General features: G+C 28.7%; 1 protein-coding gene across 1 annotated transcript; it reads left to right on the plus strand.

Moving 5' to 3' along the window:
* Positions 1-1979: 1979 nt before the first annotated feature.
* Positions 1980-5011, plus strand: LOC106326403 (type IV inositol polyphosphate 5-phosphatase 9). Its single transcript, XM_013764390.1, is given in 9 exon segments — positions 1980-2047; positions 2185-2375; positions 2697-2804; positions 2898-3189; positions 3602-3773; positions 3776-3788; positions 4180-4288; positions 4555-4706; positions 4783-5011. Coding segments are annotated over 9 exon segments (1287 nt in total). The 5' UTR covers positions 1980-2026.
* The last annotated feature ends 13110 nt before the right edge of the window (positions 5012-18121 follow it).

The following is an 18121-nucleotide window of genomic DNA, read 5'->3' on the forward strand; positions in this document are numbered from 1 at the left end:
TAGATTTATATTATCGAGTAAATAATTAAACTTTTAGTTTTTTTTTAATTTTTAAAATAAACTATATAGTTTAAAATTTGTTTTTATTGGTTTAAGGTAGTAAAGATTAATCATTGTTAGATAATATGATTTTTGTTATTTAAAAAAAAATCTTTATAATTTTAAAAGTTAACATCGACAAATATTTAAATATTTAACATATGGAGGTATAGTATTACAACATTAAATTATATCTATTTAATTTATACTATTTATAAATCCAATGGATCATCTATTGTTTAAATCCAATTATTAATAGCCCAATAAAAATTTCTGATAGACCCAAAATTTAAATGATAAGATTAGAGATTAAATGTAACATTACTTTTTATCCATTAGGTCTATTTTTAAAAAAATCACTCATGAATCAAAGTTGTGACTTTTGTTTTAATATATAAGATAGTTCAAATAGTTAGATTCAATATAGCGGTCCACTGTGATTAGAGTATCTCCAACCTCACTTTATTTTTCACTCAAAAATAGAGTTTATAATACATATGTTCTAATGGTACTCTATTTTTTTACTCTAAAATAGAATACTATTGCAATAGAATCCAACTATATTATAGAGTTACTCTATTTTGAAATGAAAAATAGAGTAAACCATTTCGACCGACCATAAAGTAACGATCTTTGCTTTTACCGATCTAATAAAGTTTTGATATAATACAACTACCAGTTTCAAAGACAAATACTAGAATTTTATAATTATAATTTATAAGTTAGTATTTTATCTTTTCACACTACGGTGTCAGCTCATTTATTCTTCTTCTTTGTATGGGTTATAAAAATGTAACAAGTTGGCTCGTGTCGTCTTGTTCAAAACCATGTAAATTAATTCGTAATTATTGAAAAAATCGTTTTCAAAGCCAAATTTGTAGTACAATTCCGAGGAGGACAAACAAAATGATTGGTTGAAAATTAATAAGCGTGGGATTTAAGGACGTATATAATGTAATTAACGTGGTTTGATGTCCAAGCAGTCCAACAACCAGTAGTAATAACGAACCAATCATCAACCTTCATTTCTTTTAGTATTTAAATATAGGCTTAATAATATCGACTGACCAATTAATAAATGTATAATAATCATCGTCCACGTCAGAATTTTACTTCTTTCTCTCCAGCTTTGCATGGCTCCTGTTAGGCCTGGACTTTCGGGTATCCGTTGGCATTCGGGTCAAATTTTTCGGGTTTTTGAATTTTCGTGTTTACGCTTCTAGGTCTCATATTAAAATTTTATTAGTACAGGTCAGGTTCGGATAATAACACTTCGGGTTCGGTTCAAAATTGTATTGCATCATAAAACCCATTAAGTAATCATATATCGTACGGATTCGGGTTATATCGGTTAGGTTCGGATATAACCAAAGTAAAAAATAAAATTTTTGAAGTAAAACATAAAGAAAAACATATAAATTAAATAAAAATTAATCTATCACATATAAAATTGATAAAATAATAATAAAATGTTAAATCAAGCATGAAAATAAACATCATTTGTAAACAATATGTATTTCCTTATAGAGAGTAGAATTTTTATTTCAATGAGCAAATTATAAAATAATTATTTATAACTAATTATTGTGTACTTAAAACATTTATTAGAATTTTAATATTTATTATTATATATAATATTACCACAAATATTGAATTTAATAACTGGAATACTTATATATGTTTCAAAATATTTATATTGACTATTAATTTCGGATTTTTCGGGTTACCCGTTCGGGTTCGGTTAATAACACTTCGGATTCGGATATTTTTTGTACCACCCTACAAGACCCGTTCGGGTATTTTTACGTTTCGGGTCGGATAACGGGTCGGGTTTTTCGGTTCGGGTTCGGTTCGGATTTCGGATTCCGGATTTTATGCCCAGGCCTAGCTCTTGCTTTCTCCTTATCTCCTTCCCTCTCCCTTATTACTTCCTCTCCAAATCCGTTGCTCCTCCAATAATCTCTCTCCTCTCTCACTTTCTCTTGCAATGCTTGGAAGTTATAAAGAAGTGAGCAATCTGTTTCTTTTTAATACCTAAATTGAAATAATTGATTATCCCATGCATTTTACTCATCGTTATTAGTTACCTCTTGATCACTGATATACACAAAACACCACGATGTTGATGCTATATCTATTTGTAAGGTTATGTGGCCAAGACTTGTGGCCAACAAGATCCTAAGGAAAAGCGTTGGAAGCAACAACTTCGTTGCCGATTTTCCACCAGATGCTGATGAGCAGCTTCTAGAAGCTCCTGGATTAGTCGACGAACGACCTTCTTTCGATTCTAAATCAATCTTCGTCAATCAACACAAGACTACTAATCTCAACTACAAGTACATATATATCTTTATTCTCTTCTTTTTCCATTAAGAGCTTAACATATGCTTACTTATGTATTCAAATGCATATATATATATATATATATATTGTTACTCGATTGTTTAATCAAAATAAATATTTTTACCGGTATATAGTTAGTGAAATTGGGGTGACAATTGACAACTAGCCCCTTAATCTTGAAGGGCATCTGAATTAATGCTACCGAGGAATCTTGGTTCCTCGTGCTCCGTGAATCTACAACATTTAAAATCGTATTATATGAATATAGGCACGTATAAAGTTTTCTTTACGTGAAATTTAATTATATGTTTTAGGGTTCTCGTTAGCACATGGAACGTTGGTGGAGTCGTGCCGGAGGATGGATTTGACATGGAGGATCTCTTGGAAACACATAAAACCCCGTGTGATATATACGTTCTTGGGTAATTAATCAAACACTACAATAGCATCAAAAGTGTATAGTTTAATGATTTAATTGTCTTCAGCTTTTTTGAGTTAAATATACATGTCTGTAGATTTCAAGAAGTTGTGCCACTCAGAGCTTCGAATGTTTTGGGATCAGATAACAACAAGGTCTCTGCGAAATGGAACTCGTTGATAAGAGAGACCTTGAACAAGAGCGTGGCCACTAGTGATGATAGGGACAATAGAATTAATGGTGTTTCCCAAGATTTTAAGTGTATCATAAGTAAACAGATGGTCGGAATCTTGATCACCGTTTGGGTCCGAGGCGATCTCAGGCCGTACATCCGTGATCCTAGCGTCTCCTGCGTTGGGTGTGGCGTTATGGGTTGCTTAGGAAACAAGGTAATTATATTAAAAATTTCCACTATTCTATTTTGTTTTCTAAATCTCACTGTAATATATATTATATATAACGATTTAGGTGTTGACTGGTAATAGAAAATACTTACGTATGCTTTCATGTTTGTGGCTGTATGGTAATATTAATTGGCGGTTGTGGTTGAACCTGTATATAGAATTAAATAAGATGCATTATGTTTATGGTCTGTGTTCATAACTTCATTTTACTTATATATTTGTTTATTTCTATAATAATACAAATAAGCAGTTAACCATAAATGAGTACTAAATCATTGAGGAACACTTAATTAACACTGTAAACCGTTTATTTTTAGTTTAGGTGTTATATTTTATGTTTCTGTATAAAATTGGAGAAGAAAAATAGTTAAAAGCGTCATTTGTATTTTATCATTAGGGATCAGTATCGGTTAGATTCCGGTTGCACGAGACGAGCTTCTGCTTCGTGTGCAGCCATCTAGCCTCCGGTGGTCGCGACCGTGATGGAAGGCAAAGAAACTCCGATGTCATAGAGATTCTATCGAGATCGACTTTTCCTAGAGGCACATATCTAGAAGATTTGCCGAAAAAATACTTGACCACGAGTACGTTTTATATTTAATTAATTAAGTGCATAACAATAAAGTTACTAAAATACTGAAACACTAGGTAATTCAATCTTCTTGACTAATCGATATGTTTTAATTATTTCTTAACGTATTTGTTCGAATTAACATACCTAGCATTGTACTTGTTGTCGTTGTAAAATGAAAATTACCAACTTGTTAGTAATTAAATGGTTATGGTCAGACCATTACTGCATAATACTATAGTTTAAGCAATTTGAGTGTTCAATTTAAAAAAGTCTTGATATCGCGGGAAAAGGTTAGTTTGGTTACCTAGTTGTTAAAAACTATCAACTTGTCATATCTATTATTAATACGATTTTATCAACTATATGATTTTGGTTTGTTTTTGTTGAATCAAATTAAACAGCCGAGTTATTTTTCTGGGAGATTTGAATTATAGAATATCTCTACCTGAGGAGAAGACAAGATTATTGGTGGAACGAAAAGAGTGGAAGACTTTACTCGAAAATGATCAGGTAACTATATATATATATATATATATATATATTATGTATATATATATATATTATGTATATATATATATATATATATATATATATATAATTTGTGGGGTCCACAATTTTGGTGAAACCCCATAGACAAAAGTTCTTAAAATTGGATTTTTAGAATCTTTATTTATGGGACAAATACTTATACATAAATAATATATACATATTAAGCAAATTAATTAGTATATTAAAATATTATAATCTCACGTTTATTTATTTGTTTTGAAATTAAGCTAAGTATGGAGATCATGAATGGCCAAATTTTCAGAGGTTGGCAAGAAGGAAATGTCACATTTGCTCCAACGTATAAATATATTCCAAATTCAGATTTATATTATGGATGCATTGCATACAAAAAAGACGAGAAGAAACGAGCTCCTGCATGGTGAGTCTCTTGTTGAATTTACTTGTTAAATTACTGTATTTTTGGTTTTTTCTTACATGCATTGTATTTCAAATAGGTGTGATCGAATAATATGGTACGGAAATGGATTGAAGCAACATGAATATACTAGGGGAGAAGTGAAGATATCTGATCATAGACCCGTCAAAGCAATCTTTACCACAGAAGTTAAAGTGTTACGATATAGTAACAAAATTCGTGATCTCTTTTTCTCAGAGAGATTTGAAGACAGAATTGATGGATATGATCAGATAGATTCCAAAGACTACTCGTGGATTTCTACCTAATTTATGAATTGGGATGAAATCTCGTTGTTGTACATATATATAGTGCACCCAATTATAGGCTCTTAAGAAAACAAAAGGCATATAGAGTGTTCGTTTTATTTGTTTTGTAGATCATAATGCTTGTGATAAGAATATATGTTGTGAAAGACTAACTTAGTATAACAATATATTGGTGCGCAACTAATAAGATTTGTATGTTAAATAAGTATCTTGGGGGCGGGGGTGTTTCCTATCCATGTATTTAATAAATATGTTTATGGAGTTCAACAACTAATCTATATATATGTTCATGGTGTGAGATTAATCTCTAAATTCTGTATAACTTATTACTGTACTCAATGGTCTTTGGAAGATGACTTTCCATGCAATAACATTAATAAATGACTTAACTGGATCAGAGATGTGATATGGTGGAAACAAAAATTCAATGAAGTGGAGTTTACATGGACCAATAGAGAGAGCAAGCTGCAGAAAAAATGGCTAAGCAACAAATTCCTTTTTATAATTCTTTCTACTTTCATTATTATGTTCCAGACTCTATCACGTTGGATCTCCATAGCGATTATGTAACCTCTCATCGATACTATTAAAACATAAACATCACCTATTGTTATAGGTGTGGTCCAACTATTTTAATAGTATTGATTAAAACTTCTTATTAATAATTTAAGATAAATATTATACAAAGAAAAACATATATATGACTAAAAACACAAATATCAATACTATTAAAACAGGAACATGACCTATTGATATAAGTGTGGTCCAACTATTTTAATAGTATTGATTAAAACTTCTTATTAATAATTTAAGATAAATATTATACAAAGAAAAACATATATATGACTAAAAACACAAATATCAATACTATTAAAACAGGAACATGACCTATTGATATAAGTGTGGTCCAACTATTTTAATAGTATTGATTAAAACCTCTTATTAATCATTTAAGATAAATATTATACAAAAAAAAACATATATATGATTAAAAACACAAATATAAAAATTAAATTTCAACAAAAATATAAAATAAAAAATATATCCGTTCTTTTAAGGGCGGGTCAAAATCTAGTTGATTAATAAAGCAGACGTTACAGAAAAACATTAATAAATGACTAAGGTAATATAATAACTCAAAACCCGAGCTTGATAATTAAGGACTACAAATAAACGTATGTGGTTACAACTTACAAAAAAGTATTGTTTATGCGTATATATGATTAATGGCGCGACTATGGATGAATGGACAACGGCATATGGTTTATTTGGCGTTATGTGTAGTGGAGCAAGAACAATTGGGGCTTTTATAATAACATTAGATCAATAAAACAAACTTTTCCAAGTTGTCATGCTTCCGGGTTCGACGCCAGGCGGAAGGAAACTGTTCATCCTGTCATCAAATGCGGTACTGGGTGTAAAACCCTTTCGGGTGAAGTGGACCGCTGCCTAACCGGACCCAGGAGAATGATCCACGTAAGTGGAGAACCCCTGGATTATCAAAAAAAAAAATAATAATAAAACAAATTTTTTTATTAATTTGAGATTTAATCACAAAAGAAAGCGGTATGGTCCGGTTTAATTATAATAGCAAGTGGTTTTAGTAAATGCATATGGGTTGTTGTCGTTTGTATTCCAACATTAGTTGTTGAGAAAGGATAATATCAAATTATGAATATTTACTACAAAAATTAGATATATAAATGAGAATACGAAAATATCTCATTATAAATAAACAAATCAACCTTTGTCCAAAAAATGGGAAATATATATAAAACCCCCGTCTCCATTACCAACATGTACAAAAACGGAATCTATGCATCACATATTTGTTTTTCCTTCACTAATTCAAACGATTATTGAAAAGGAAACCAGACCAGGCTACTTGATAATAGGCCACGGCCCACATCTTAGGCCTAATTCTGATGGGATTAATTGTGGTTTGGATAACTTAGATTTGGATTAGTGTTTGTTTTCCTAGAATTGATGGATTAACGATGTTACTGCGACATCGACTGATCATTTCATTCGACTTGCGAGGATCTCCTTTTGTGAATCTATCTGATCTATTAATTTAGGGTCATATTATCTAAGTAGAGAAAAAAAAAAGATAAATTGGTCTGTATTATTCTATGAAGAATGAATCTTTTATATATGATTACAATAGATTGGAGACAAAGTATAACTTGGAGAACAAGTAGATTTCACAATCAAATAAATCTAAGACTTTTCATATGGACATTACATAATATTCATAACACTTCTCCTTGATGTCCATTATACCGAAGTGCTTTCAAAACGCCGTAGGTGTTGCCTCGTTAAAAACCTTACCAGGAAAACCCAATGAGAAAAACCGTGGTTAAGGGAAAAAGAGTGCAACGCGTAATAACTTCCCCTCATGTGTACATACGTTGAGATCTTTGAAGTGACATAATCCAATAAGATGAAATAACTTCTTGGAAGTAGCAGGGTGTAACGTCTTGTTGAATAAATCAGCTAAGTTGTCATTTGAACGAACATGTAGGAAATGAATATCACCATTAATTCTTCTGCAGTACATGAGTCTTGCTAAGATTTTGACAATTTTCATCGATTCTCTTGATCTTAAGAACTTTAGAACGTTGATAGACTTTTATCATTGGAATTCTAATATTCCCTTTGAGTGTCTATCATATGTGTGCTCTTTGTTGCCTTATTAAAACTTTGTCTTGGAAAAATCCAGTGGGATAAAAACCATTATGAGGGAAAAGAGTACAACCACACAAATTTCACATTTCTTCCCCGGAAAGCAATATCTTCATGATATGCATTCCAATCAGATAAATCTCCTTTTGAAATTGAGAATATCATAATACTCTTTCCATTAGAGTATTAAAGGTCTATAGATTTCTGGTCCACAATTCTTATTTGATATATACAATATTTTCTTGGTTTATTTGGATTTCAAACCGAATTTCTTGCATATAATCATCTAGACATTCGTCTTGTACATACGAGTAACTCATTCGTAACTATGAAAGTTACTATTATGACTTTATTTCTTGTCATATGAAATTACATCTTTTAGTTATGAAAAAGATTAGTAATTTGCTCAATAACACTTTAAATATGGTACTTCATGACCAACCATATATGAGCATCTTAAATAAAATCATTCAAGGATCTTTTCGATAACATCTCATTTTAGATCTCTAGTTTGGAATACATAAAGACAATATGATATTGGTAAGAGTTTTCTTCCAAAATACAATTTTTCTATAACTCTTCAGGAGTTTTTGATTATATTCAAATCAGTGACTCTATTGATCTATAATATCATGATAAATATAAAGATGTAGTGATTAACTTCAAATATTTCATATATCCCATAAAACATATTTTGATCGAATTGATTTTGATATCATCAATCCTTCAAGGATTCTATCTTTTAGGGATTCTATCTCTTAGGAACTATCGGTTTCCAGTGGGTTGTATAATTCAAGTTCTTCCTTTATTGTCAGACTAATAAGGAACGGAGTTCCAGGGAACATGATTTTGATATCACTAATCCTTCAGAGATTCTATCTTTTAGGGATTCAATCTCTTAGGGATTATCAGTTTCCAGTGGGTCGTATAATTCATGTTCTTTCTTTATTGCCAGACTAATAATGAACATGAAAGTAGTTGCGTCTACCACATGAGACTATGTCTCTTCACAATTCATTCCATATTGATCTTTCTTTGGTGCAACGACTCATTTCTATCCCACTTGCTTTACACCTTCTAGTGTATGTACTACTGGTCCAAATACCTCTCTTTCACAAGAGTTTTTATCTTTGTCTATTGTTTTTTTTCTGATTTGGCCAATCATCTCTCTGTGTACACTTTTCAAAATACTTTCTTTTATGATCATCTTTCTCATTAATCATATCAACTACCACTTTGCATGCAAAAATATCTTTGACGTCGATTTGCTTATTGGTTCCATTTTGTGTCATACATGACATAACACATTTATATTTCTTCATTGTCTCAAGTACCTGAATTTCTTTCAGTCATGTTTAAAGTCTCTTCCGGAGATCATTCAAAAACTATATTTCCTCGTTTTGACCATTATCAATATATGCTCCTTTTCATTTACGAGGATTTTTATCTTTGGAACCAACATATCTACCACGCTGCAGGCGTGACTAGCAGTTTGATATTGCTCTTATAGAACATCAATTCTTATTGGAGCATTTACATCTGGTATATGTGACTTGATCACTATTTATCAAGGTCAGTAAATGTGTCTTGCAACTGCTTTACTAAGCTATCTTTGAATTATTTTTTGAACTTCAATTTTACATTCACTTTAGGCTGAGGATCAATGATAATTCATTTCAACTTATTTTCGTTTCCAACTGTTTATTTTATCCCCTTTATATTGGAAATACTAATTCACTTAAGTATCAATGACGATTCATATCCAACATATAATTTCAACCTCATTTCTCTATGGTGGAGCAATTGGAATGTATATCGCACGTCCAACATTCTTTGATGGAAAATGGTTGGTTTCTGACCCAATACCAATGACGAGGAGAACCAATGATTACTTGGCTTGATGCGAATTAGTGTTGCTCAAAATTTTTAACACTAATCCCAGTGATTTTTCTATAGTCGTCAAAGGCTTTAAGAAGTGGTTTCATCAGTATTATAAAGATGCATAGTGGTTGATCAGTCTACTAACATCTTCTTTATTCATGCCAATAACTTCATTTGGCTGGTGAAAACCGTATTACCATTTTATCTTATGAGCAAAAAATATATGTGAAATCATTCGAAAGAATCTTCTGGTTCTTCAATGAATATTCACATAAATATTTATCTATCTTTTCGCATCATTACTGGACCAAAATGGTCTAACCGGTTCATGCCACATATTTTGTAAGATTCTAGTTTACTATATATTTATCTCCATTACACTAATCTTTGTGTAGTACAATATATAAGAGGCTATAGATACTTTTTCTAAAATGCTTATACTGCCTTGATAAATATTTATGATTTGAAATGTATATAGCATTTCTTTTGCTTATTGTCTCAACATAATTGTCTCAAAATCCCAGAGAGATTTACTTTGAGAATGATTCATCAATCTTAATTTTAGTGCAAACATAATCTTCTGGATGTTTCACTTATCATAAAATGTGAGATTCTTTAACACTTCCCCTCGAGATGATATTACTATGGGTTTATCAATCTAGAATGAATCTCATTTTTTGAATCAACAACATACCCTACATGTGTCATGTATTCTTTCTCAAATCCTTTTAACTTTTGAGACTTATAAGAATACAATACCTTAAGAACTTTAAATTTCAGTCTTAGGAACTTTAAATTGCATTCTTATGTACAGTAATCCTATATTCTCCTCTTTATATATCTTCTGGAGCATTCATATATCTTCTTCTTGAATACTCTGTAAGCTTTATATTAGCTTATATTGTACTCACAATAATTTTTTTCATCTTTAGATAAATGAACATATCTCTTCTTTATTACCATGTTTAATTTCTCAACTTCAAGTGAGAGTATGAATTCTATAAAGAAACTCTTTGGATCTTGACTTCGTTTATGTCCACGTTCATGTCTACAACCATTTTTTTGTTCATTTTCTTGACCAGTACTATTTTTGTGGTATAGTCCTATTCTCTTCAGAAGAATGGATCATAATCAACTAGACTTGATTTATGATCTTACACCAATAGCTCATTCTTTTTTTTTTGAGTCTCAGAGAGACAAGATATAAGTATAAATTTTTTAATCTCTTTTCTCAACCAGCTGAACAACATTACTTGTATAAGATATTGTATTTTCCAATACATATGCATCTTTAAAAATTTCTTCAAGAAATTTTACTTTTAAACTATAGTTGGATGTATTTACAGACTTTAGGTCTTGTAATTTTTAAATGCAAAATACATAATGAGCTTTAGGTAATCACTTCATCTGATTATACCTTCTTTGGATTTTCTCCAAAACTCATATTTTTTTTTAAGATCAAGCCTTAAGCTTAAAACCCACGTATATAAATGGTATTGAAATATGATAATAAAATTATTTCAAGTTTTATAGAGATATGTATTATCACAAACATTTTTATTAAGAAATAAATAATACAGATAGTAATTACTTCATTCACTATTTTTTTTATTACTAATATGCTATTTAACAAGGTTCTTAACCACACAATCAATTTACTGAATACAGTTTATATCATTTGTGCCAACTTTTACATAAATTGCTTTATTTAATTCAGCTTTAATTAACCTTGTAAATAAAGCATATAAATAAAATACTTATCTTGAAGAGCGCTTGGAGGTCGATGATCCGAACACTCATATTTCAGGTAGTTACAGTCTTCTCTTTGATAAATAATTCTGAAAGACTTAAAATTTGCTCATACAAAATATGGCTTTGTCATTAGTAATTATACAAAATCCGATTACTAATAATACCAATAAAGTGAATACTCAATCACGGAGAACAATGACCAATTGTTTACGAAAACTTAAATGGTTCAAATGAGTAGCCAATGAACATTGAACCAACAAAACAATGAGACAAACAATAATTATGCTTACGCAAGTATGGCTAATACATTAGTAAACATTGATATTTGTAAAACCATATATCTCGAGTAAAGTGACTTCGTATGCTAAACTGAAATTTTACTAATATTATATCTATTCATATATACACATAATATATTGCATGGACTCAACCATAAGACTTTTACAATATTGTATGCACTCATATATGTAAATAATATATTATATGCATTCAACCGTAACAAAAATAATTCGTAGGTTCTAACTTTTAGTTCACAGTTTCAACAATCAAATAGTTAAGTTAGCTATTGGTTATAATTACATGTTGTATGAAATAACAGTGGCAATATGCAACCGTATGAAAGTATAGGTTAATAACAATACAACATGTTAAGCGTAGATTTATAGCAATATACTACGAATGAGCACTATCTTGTTTAACAATTACGTGATGACATGTGAAACATATAATAAAATCTAAAGCAACCACAACCGATTATGAAATCAAACACATACGAAAATAAAATATGAACATATTGAGCATTAGCTTGTAAACGTAGACGAGATCTCTGATCAAATGATTTTCTTTTCTTTGGAACAACGCCAAATCAGTATTGTCGACTAAAGCTCCTAAGCTCATAGTGTGTATGAATCCACTCTTACAAACCATGAATTGATAATAAACATGATTTGAAGAAAGATTATACATTGATTATAAGAGAATAAAAATCTATAATTCTTACAAACCATAAATTGACAATAAACATGATTTGAAGAAAGATTATACATAGATTATAAGAGAATAAAAATCTATAATTATTAGCTCAAAATCGTTAGAGTTTCATGTTGATAACATGTTATAAGTAGAGAAAACAGAAAGAGAAATTTGTCTGTATTATTCCATGAATAATAAATATTTTATATATGATTACAATAGCTTACGGACAAAGTATAACTTGGAGAACAAATAGACTTGACAATCAAGTAAATCTAAGACTTTTCGTATAAACATCACATAATATTCATAACAAATCAACATTTGTCCAAAAAATGGAAAATATATATAAAACCCCCGTTTCCATTACCAACAAGTACAAAAACGGAATCTATGCATCACATATTTGTTTTTGCTTCACTAATTCAAACGATTATTGAAAAGGAAACCAGACCAGGCTACTTGATAATAGGCCACGGCCCACATCTTAGGCCTAATTCTGATGGGATTAATTGTGGTTTGGATAACTTAGATTTGGATTAGTGTTTGTTTTCCTAGAATTGATGGATTAACGATGTTACTGCGACATCGACTGATCATTTCATTGGACTTGCGAGGATCTCCTTTTGTTCATCTATATAATCTATTAATTTAAGGTTATATTTTTATTTACCTTAACAAGTCACAGTAGTACCACTTAAAAAATTAGTTAATAGGACATATTTGATTATTTACATTAATAATAAATAAGCAATAAATTTGAATTTTATTTTATTTTTAATTATAACAAAATCTGTTGATAAAAAATCTAACAAAATCTTACTTCAAATTTTAAATATTTTTATAAAATAACATATTAATTAATTTCATAATTAGTAATATAATATTGTTATAAACCAATGTTAACTAATTTTTTTTTATAAAACAGGAAAATAAAAAATTATATACTATTTTTTTTATAAATTCTGTATTTATATTATATATTATATAAAAATAGAAGTGCTATACGAATTAAATATGGTAAAATTATATTAAATATGTAAATAAACAAAAAAAGAATTGTTTCATTTAATAATATTATGTTCATAAATTTTGTAATACTTTTATACAAAATAAATTTATTAACATATGTTAAACTCTTATTTCTACAACTATATATTATCTTTTTATTTATTTTGAAACTATCAACAATATATTGTTTAAAATGTTTATATACAAAAATATAATAATATATAATAACCTTTAGTTCATATATTATTTAAAAAGCATGTTATTAGAAAACTATGAAATTTTATTTGATCATTTAAAATATTAATGACAAATCAAATTTTAATTATAATTTTTTTAATTATAACAAAATCTGCTGAGAAAAATTTAGAAAATATTACCAAAAATTCAAATATTTTTTATAAAAGAATTTATTAATGTAGTAACAAAAAAAAGTTCAAAATTCATGCCAGATAAAAAATATATAAAACAAATTACTATATATTAATAACAAAGTAAAATGTATTAAACAAATCACTATATATATTAATATTTCCGAATTAACAATATAAACAATAATATTAGACAGTTACATAATACATAATATTAAAATGGAAATTATATATTTAAAGCATTTGTAATAATTTTAAATACATTAATAAAATGAAAAAATATCTGCACGAACGTACGGATTAAAATCTAATTAAGGCTTAAATTCATGTTGGTTGACTAGCCAATTTTATTTTCTAAATGGGATCTAAAATTTAGGGAAATTATAGGTATCATATCTCTCAAAGCTTCTTGATCATTGGGTTTGTAGGTTTCGAGAACAATGCAGAATATTGGCTGTTGCAACCATTGACTAAAAGCAATCTGCAGCTATTGACTACACTACTTTTTTTATATTTTTTTTTGTCATCTGTAGATTAATATTTAAATGGGTGAACTGCAGTTCTTATAAAAACTAAGCCGACAAGGAACACACTCTTTTTAGAGCCATAAGCCAACAAAGATCGCAACCTTTCCGGAACCAGACGATATGGAGAAACATAATCAAACTACAAAGATATGAGGAGATTAAGACATGGAAAATAACAACTTAAGCCAACATCCTCGCTGAAAAACCAAAGTAAATGTCCAGATGATAGCGACCATTGTAGAAGAGTGCTCTGATTTTCAACTAACGAATAGAAACAAGTCACGGATAGAACCAAAGTGGCAGAGACCCTGATATACTATGGATTTTATCCATTTTTAGCCATGGTATATAAGTGTTTTAGGAACTATTTATTATGTTTTGGAGTCTTTTTAGTATATTTACAGGTTCAGAAGTGTTTTGGAGGAAAGTAGTGATTTTGGTGCATTTGAGAGATTAAATGAGAAGAAACCGTAGCTGACCATCGAACCAGTCCGAAGATCGACAATCAGAGACAAACATCGATCAACAGCGAAACACGCAAGACCCGACTAGGTTTCCAGCCAACTTAAATCGCGAAACATAACAATTATATATTTAAGATTGTGACATGTGTTAATAAATATCATAATTAAAAAATATATACTAAGATATTAACAAAAACGAATTTTATTAAAAATCTTATTATATATATTATTTAATAGTAATTTTCCTTTTTTTAAAATCCTAATAAAAAGATAATTGTAAAATATTATTTGATAATAATTTTCCTTCTAATATTGTGACATGTGTTTAAATATATAATGATTAAAAATATATATAATAAGATAATAAAAATGAATTTTGAAAAAACTACTTTTAAAAATGATTTAATAGTAATAAAATATATGAAAAATATTTAGTAGTAATGTTTTATGAAATTTTCCTTTTTCAAAATCCTAAAAATAGATATGAAAATAATTTATTAATATAATTCTTCTTTTCTAAACTTTTAATAAAAATATAATTATAAAAGCTTATATTGAGTTTGGTTCTTTAAAATTGCTAATTAACATGATTGTGACACATGGTAGTTATATATTTAGAAACGTGATATGTGTTAAACTATATCATAATTAAAAATATATATACTAAAATAATAAAAACGATTTTTCTTAAAAATTAATTATAAATATTATTTAATAGTCTTATTATTATTATTACTATTATTATTATTGTTATTATTATTTTTCATTATAATGTTTGTTTTAAAAGATACTAAAGATAGAGAATTATAAAAGATAAAAATTAAATTTTAAGAAAAGAATGTTAAAAAAATGAATTATAAAACCCGACAATTACAATAAATTATTTAATAAAAACATGAAGAAAAACTAACTTTAAAAATAAAATTAATTTTTAAAAGCATAATCAAAAAATTGTAAAAGTACTCTTATTATTTTCTTATAAGTATAAACTTTTCATTTTTTTCTACTAAAAAAATAGTTGTATAAAAATCTAAAAAAATAAAATAATTAATTTCCTTTTTAAAAGTTTAAATAAAATAAAAACGTAAAAGTAATCTTATTTTTCTTATAATTAACTAACTTTAACTTTTAATAATTTTGTGTTAAAAATATAAACTAAAATTAACTTCAGATATTTCACCTGATATGATTGTGATATGTGTCAATTAAAAAAATTAGATTGATAATGTATCAATAAAAGCTTCCATTATATGAAAATAACTTCTCCTTTTCCATTAAGAATTTTTCCTTTTTTTTAAAATCGTGGCCAGAGAGAATTGTAAAATTTTATTTAATAGTAATTTTTACTTCAAAAATTTAATGATAAATATGATAGTAACAATTATTCAATTAACAAGAAAAATTGTAAAAATATTAAAGATATTGAAAAAGACGAATTTTTAAAATTGCAACTTTTAAAATAGTTAATATTAACTGGAAATAGTTATTTGATAGAAATTTTATTTTTTTAAATCCTAAACAAAATATAATTGTAAAAGATTATGTAATATTAATTTCATTTTCTAAAATCCTACAAAACTGCAAAAGAATATTTGATATGTTTTTTCTTTTTTATAAAAAAAAATCCTAAACAAAAGAAATTTGTATAATATTTTTAAGTCATAACCAAAAGAGAATTGTAAAAATTTATTTGATATTATTTTTAAGAGAGTGTTTGATGAACAACAAGATGCTAAAAATTATTTAATTAACAAAAGAAGTGTATAATTAGTATTGATATGAATTGTAAAAAATAACAAATTTTAAAAAATATTTATTAATAACTAAAAATAATTATTTGATAGCATATTTTTTCTGATATTTTAAAGAGAAGATAGTTGTCATTGGTTATATGACAGTAACTTACCTTTTTCTAAAATCTTAAACAAAATTGTAAAAGAATATTTAGTATTTATTTTTTATTTTTTAATTGTAAATAAAAATGAGATTTATAAAATATAATGTTTTCCTTTTTTAAAAAAATCCTGACAAAATAAAATTTTAACTTATTTAACTTATTTTTTTGGATGATTGATCGAGATTGGGATCCAGGATCTTAGAGGAAGATTGGGGATCGAGGAGATCTATGGCTTAGGGGAAGGGAAAGCAAATCGAATTCGTCTATTGGAGATTCGGATTTCGATTCGTTAGCGATAACATTGAGGGGTAATCCACGGGCTTTCCATAGGTTGGGAAGAAGGATCGCGGTTGTTAGGAAATGGTTATTATTGGGATCTTTCATATGGATGCAGTATCCAGAAGATCAATCATTCGGATTACAAGGTATGGGATTTGGTATAATCGAAACAGGATCTTTCGTTTCTATTTTGGAAAGTGGTAATCTGTCTTCCCGATTCCATCATTTTTTAGGGGAAAAAATATGGAGGCACTTGGATTTTAAAGGGATTTTTCTTCGTGGTTTGGGAGTTTTCAATTTAACTTATGGAGGTTGGCGCGTTAAGGATATTAGGTTTTTGCAAGAGAAACAAAAATTGTTTTCAAACATTCTTAAGATTAGCTTGAATGTACTTAAAGGTCATATCTTTTATTTTCTTCATATGAGTATCTTGTTTGAAGGAAAGGGGATGCGAGGAATGAATGTGGGATTCGATAATTCTATGCTGTCACGAAGTCAATGTGTCTTTCACAGGTTGGCAAGGTCTTGCAGGTGGGTAAGGGCTCGTGGGGTGGAGCGTAACCAAGAAGGGTGGGATGTTCGATCTCACGGTAATGGATGGTTTCTGCAAATTCAAATCCCAAATGAATGTTGGGTTACAGGGTTTGAGGTTTTATTTGGTGCATGGAGGCTTGCATTAGGGATTGCAATATTGGCACTTTGGTTCTTCCCTAGCAGGAACAAAGATATACGGTGTCTGGATAGTAGGTTGAGCAAGTACTGGGTCAAGCTAACAGTAAAGTATTATGTCTTTTTTGTTTGTATGTATATTGGTCTTTGGGATTATGATATTGCTGGAGGCACATTTGGTCGGTCTTGTTACTATATGGTTTGGATTTCTGAGTGGGGCTACTTATATATGGATCGAGAATTCTTGTGTTTTATGGACACGCTATGTGTATTGGTTCTACGGCAACTGGTAATTAGGAGTTTTTTGTTGTTATTTCAGATAGTAGTTTATATGGTATTTGGAAAAATAATGAATTACAAGAGGCGATTGGAGTTTGGCAATTTGTATTTGTTTAGAGATTTTCCTAATATTTTAGTTGCGCACGGGATATACAAGTGGTTTCTTTGGAGGCTTCAAGGAATTTTTTTAAGGGATGGAGTGGAGACAATCCTTTTATTATGGGGTTAGAAATTTTAGGGTCTCATTATACCCAATTTAGCCAGCTCAGCAGAGCCTTCCTATATTTTTTTTAATGAGAGTACTAAGTTGGAATTGCAGAGGAATG

The sequence above is a fragment of the Brassica oleracea genome, chromosome C2 (genome assembly GCF_000695525.1).
Source record: "Brassica oleracea var. oleracea cultivar TO1000 chromosome C2, BOL, whole genome shotgun sequence".
Taxonomy (NCBI): domain Eukaryota; kingdom Viridiplantae; phylum Streptophyta; class Magnoliopsida; order Brassicales; family Brassicaceae; genus Brassica; species Brassica oleracea.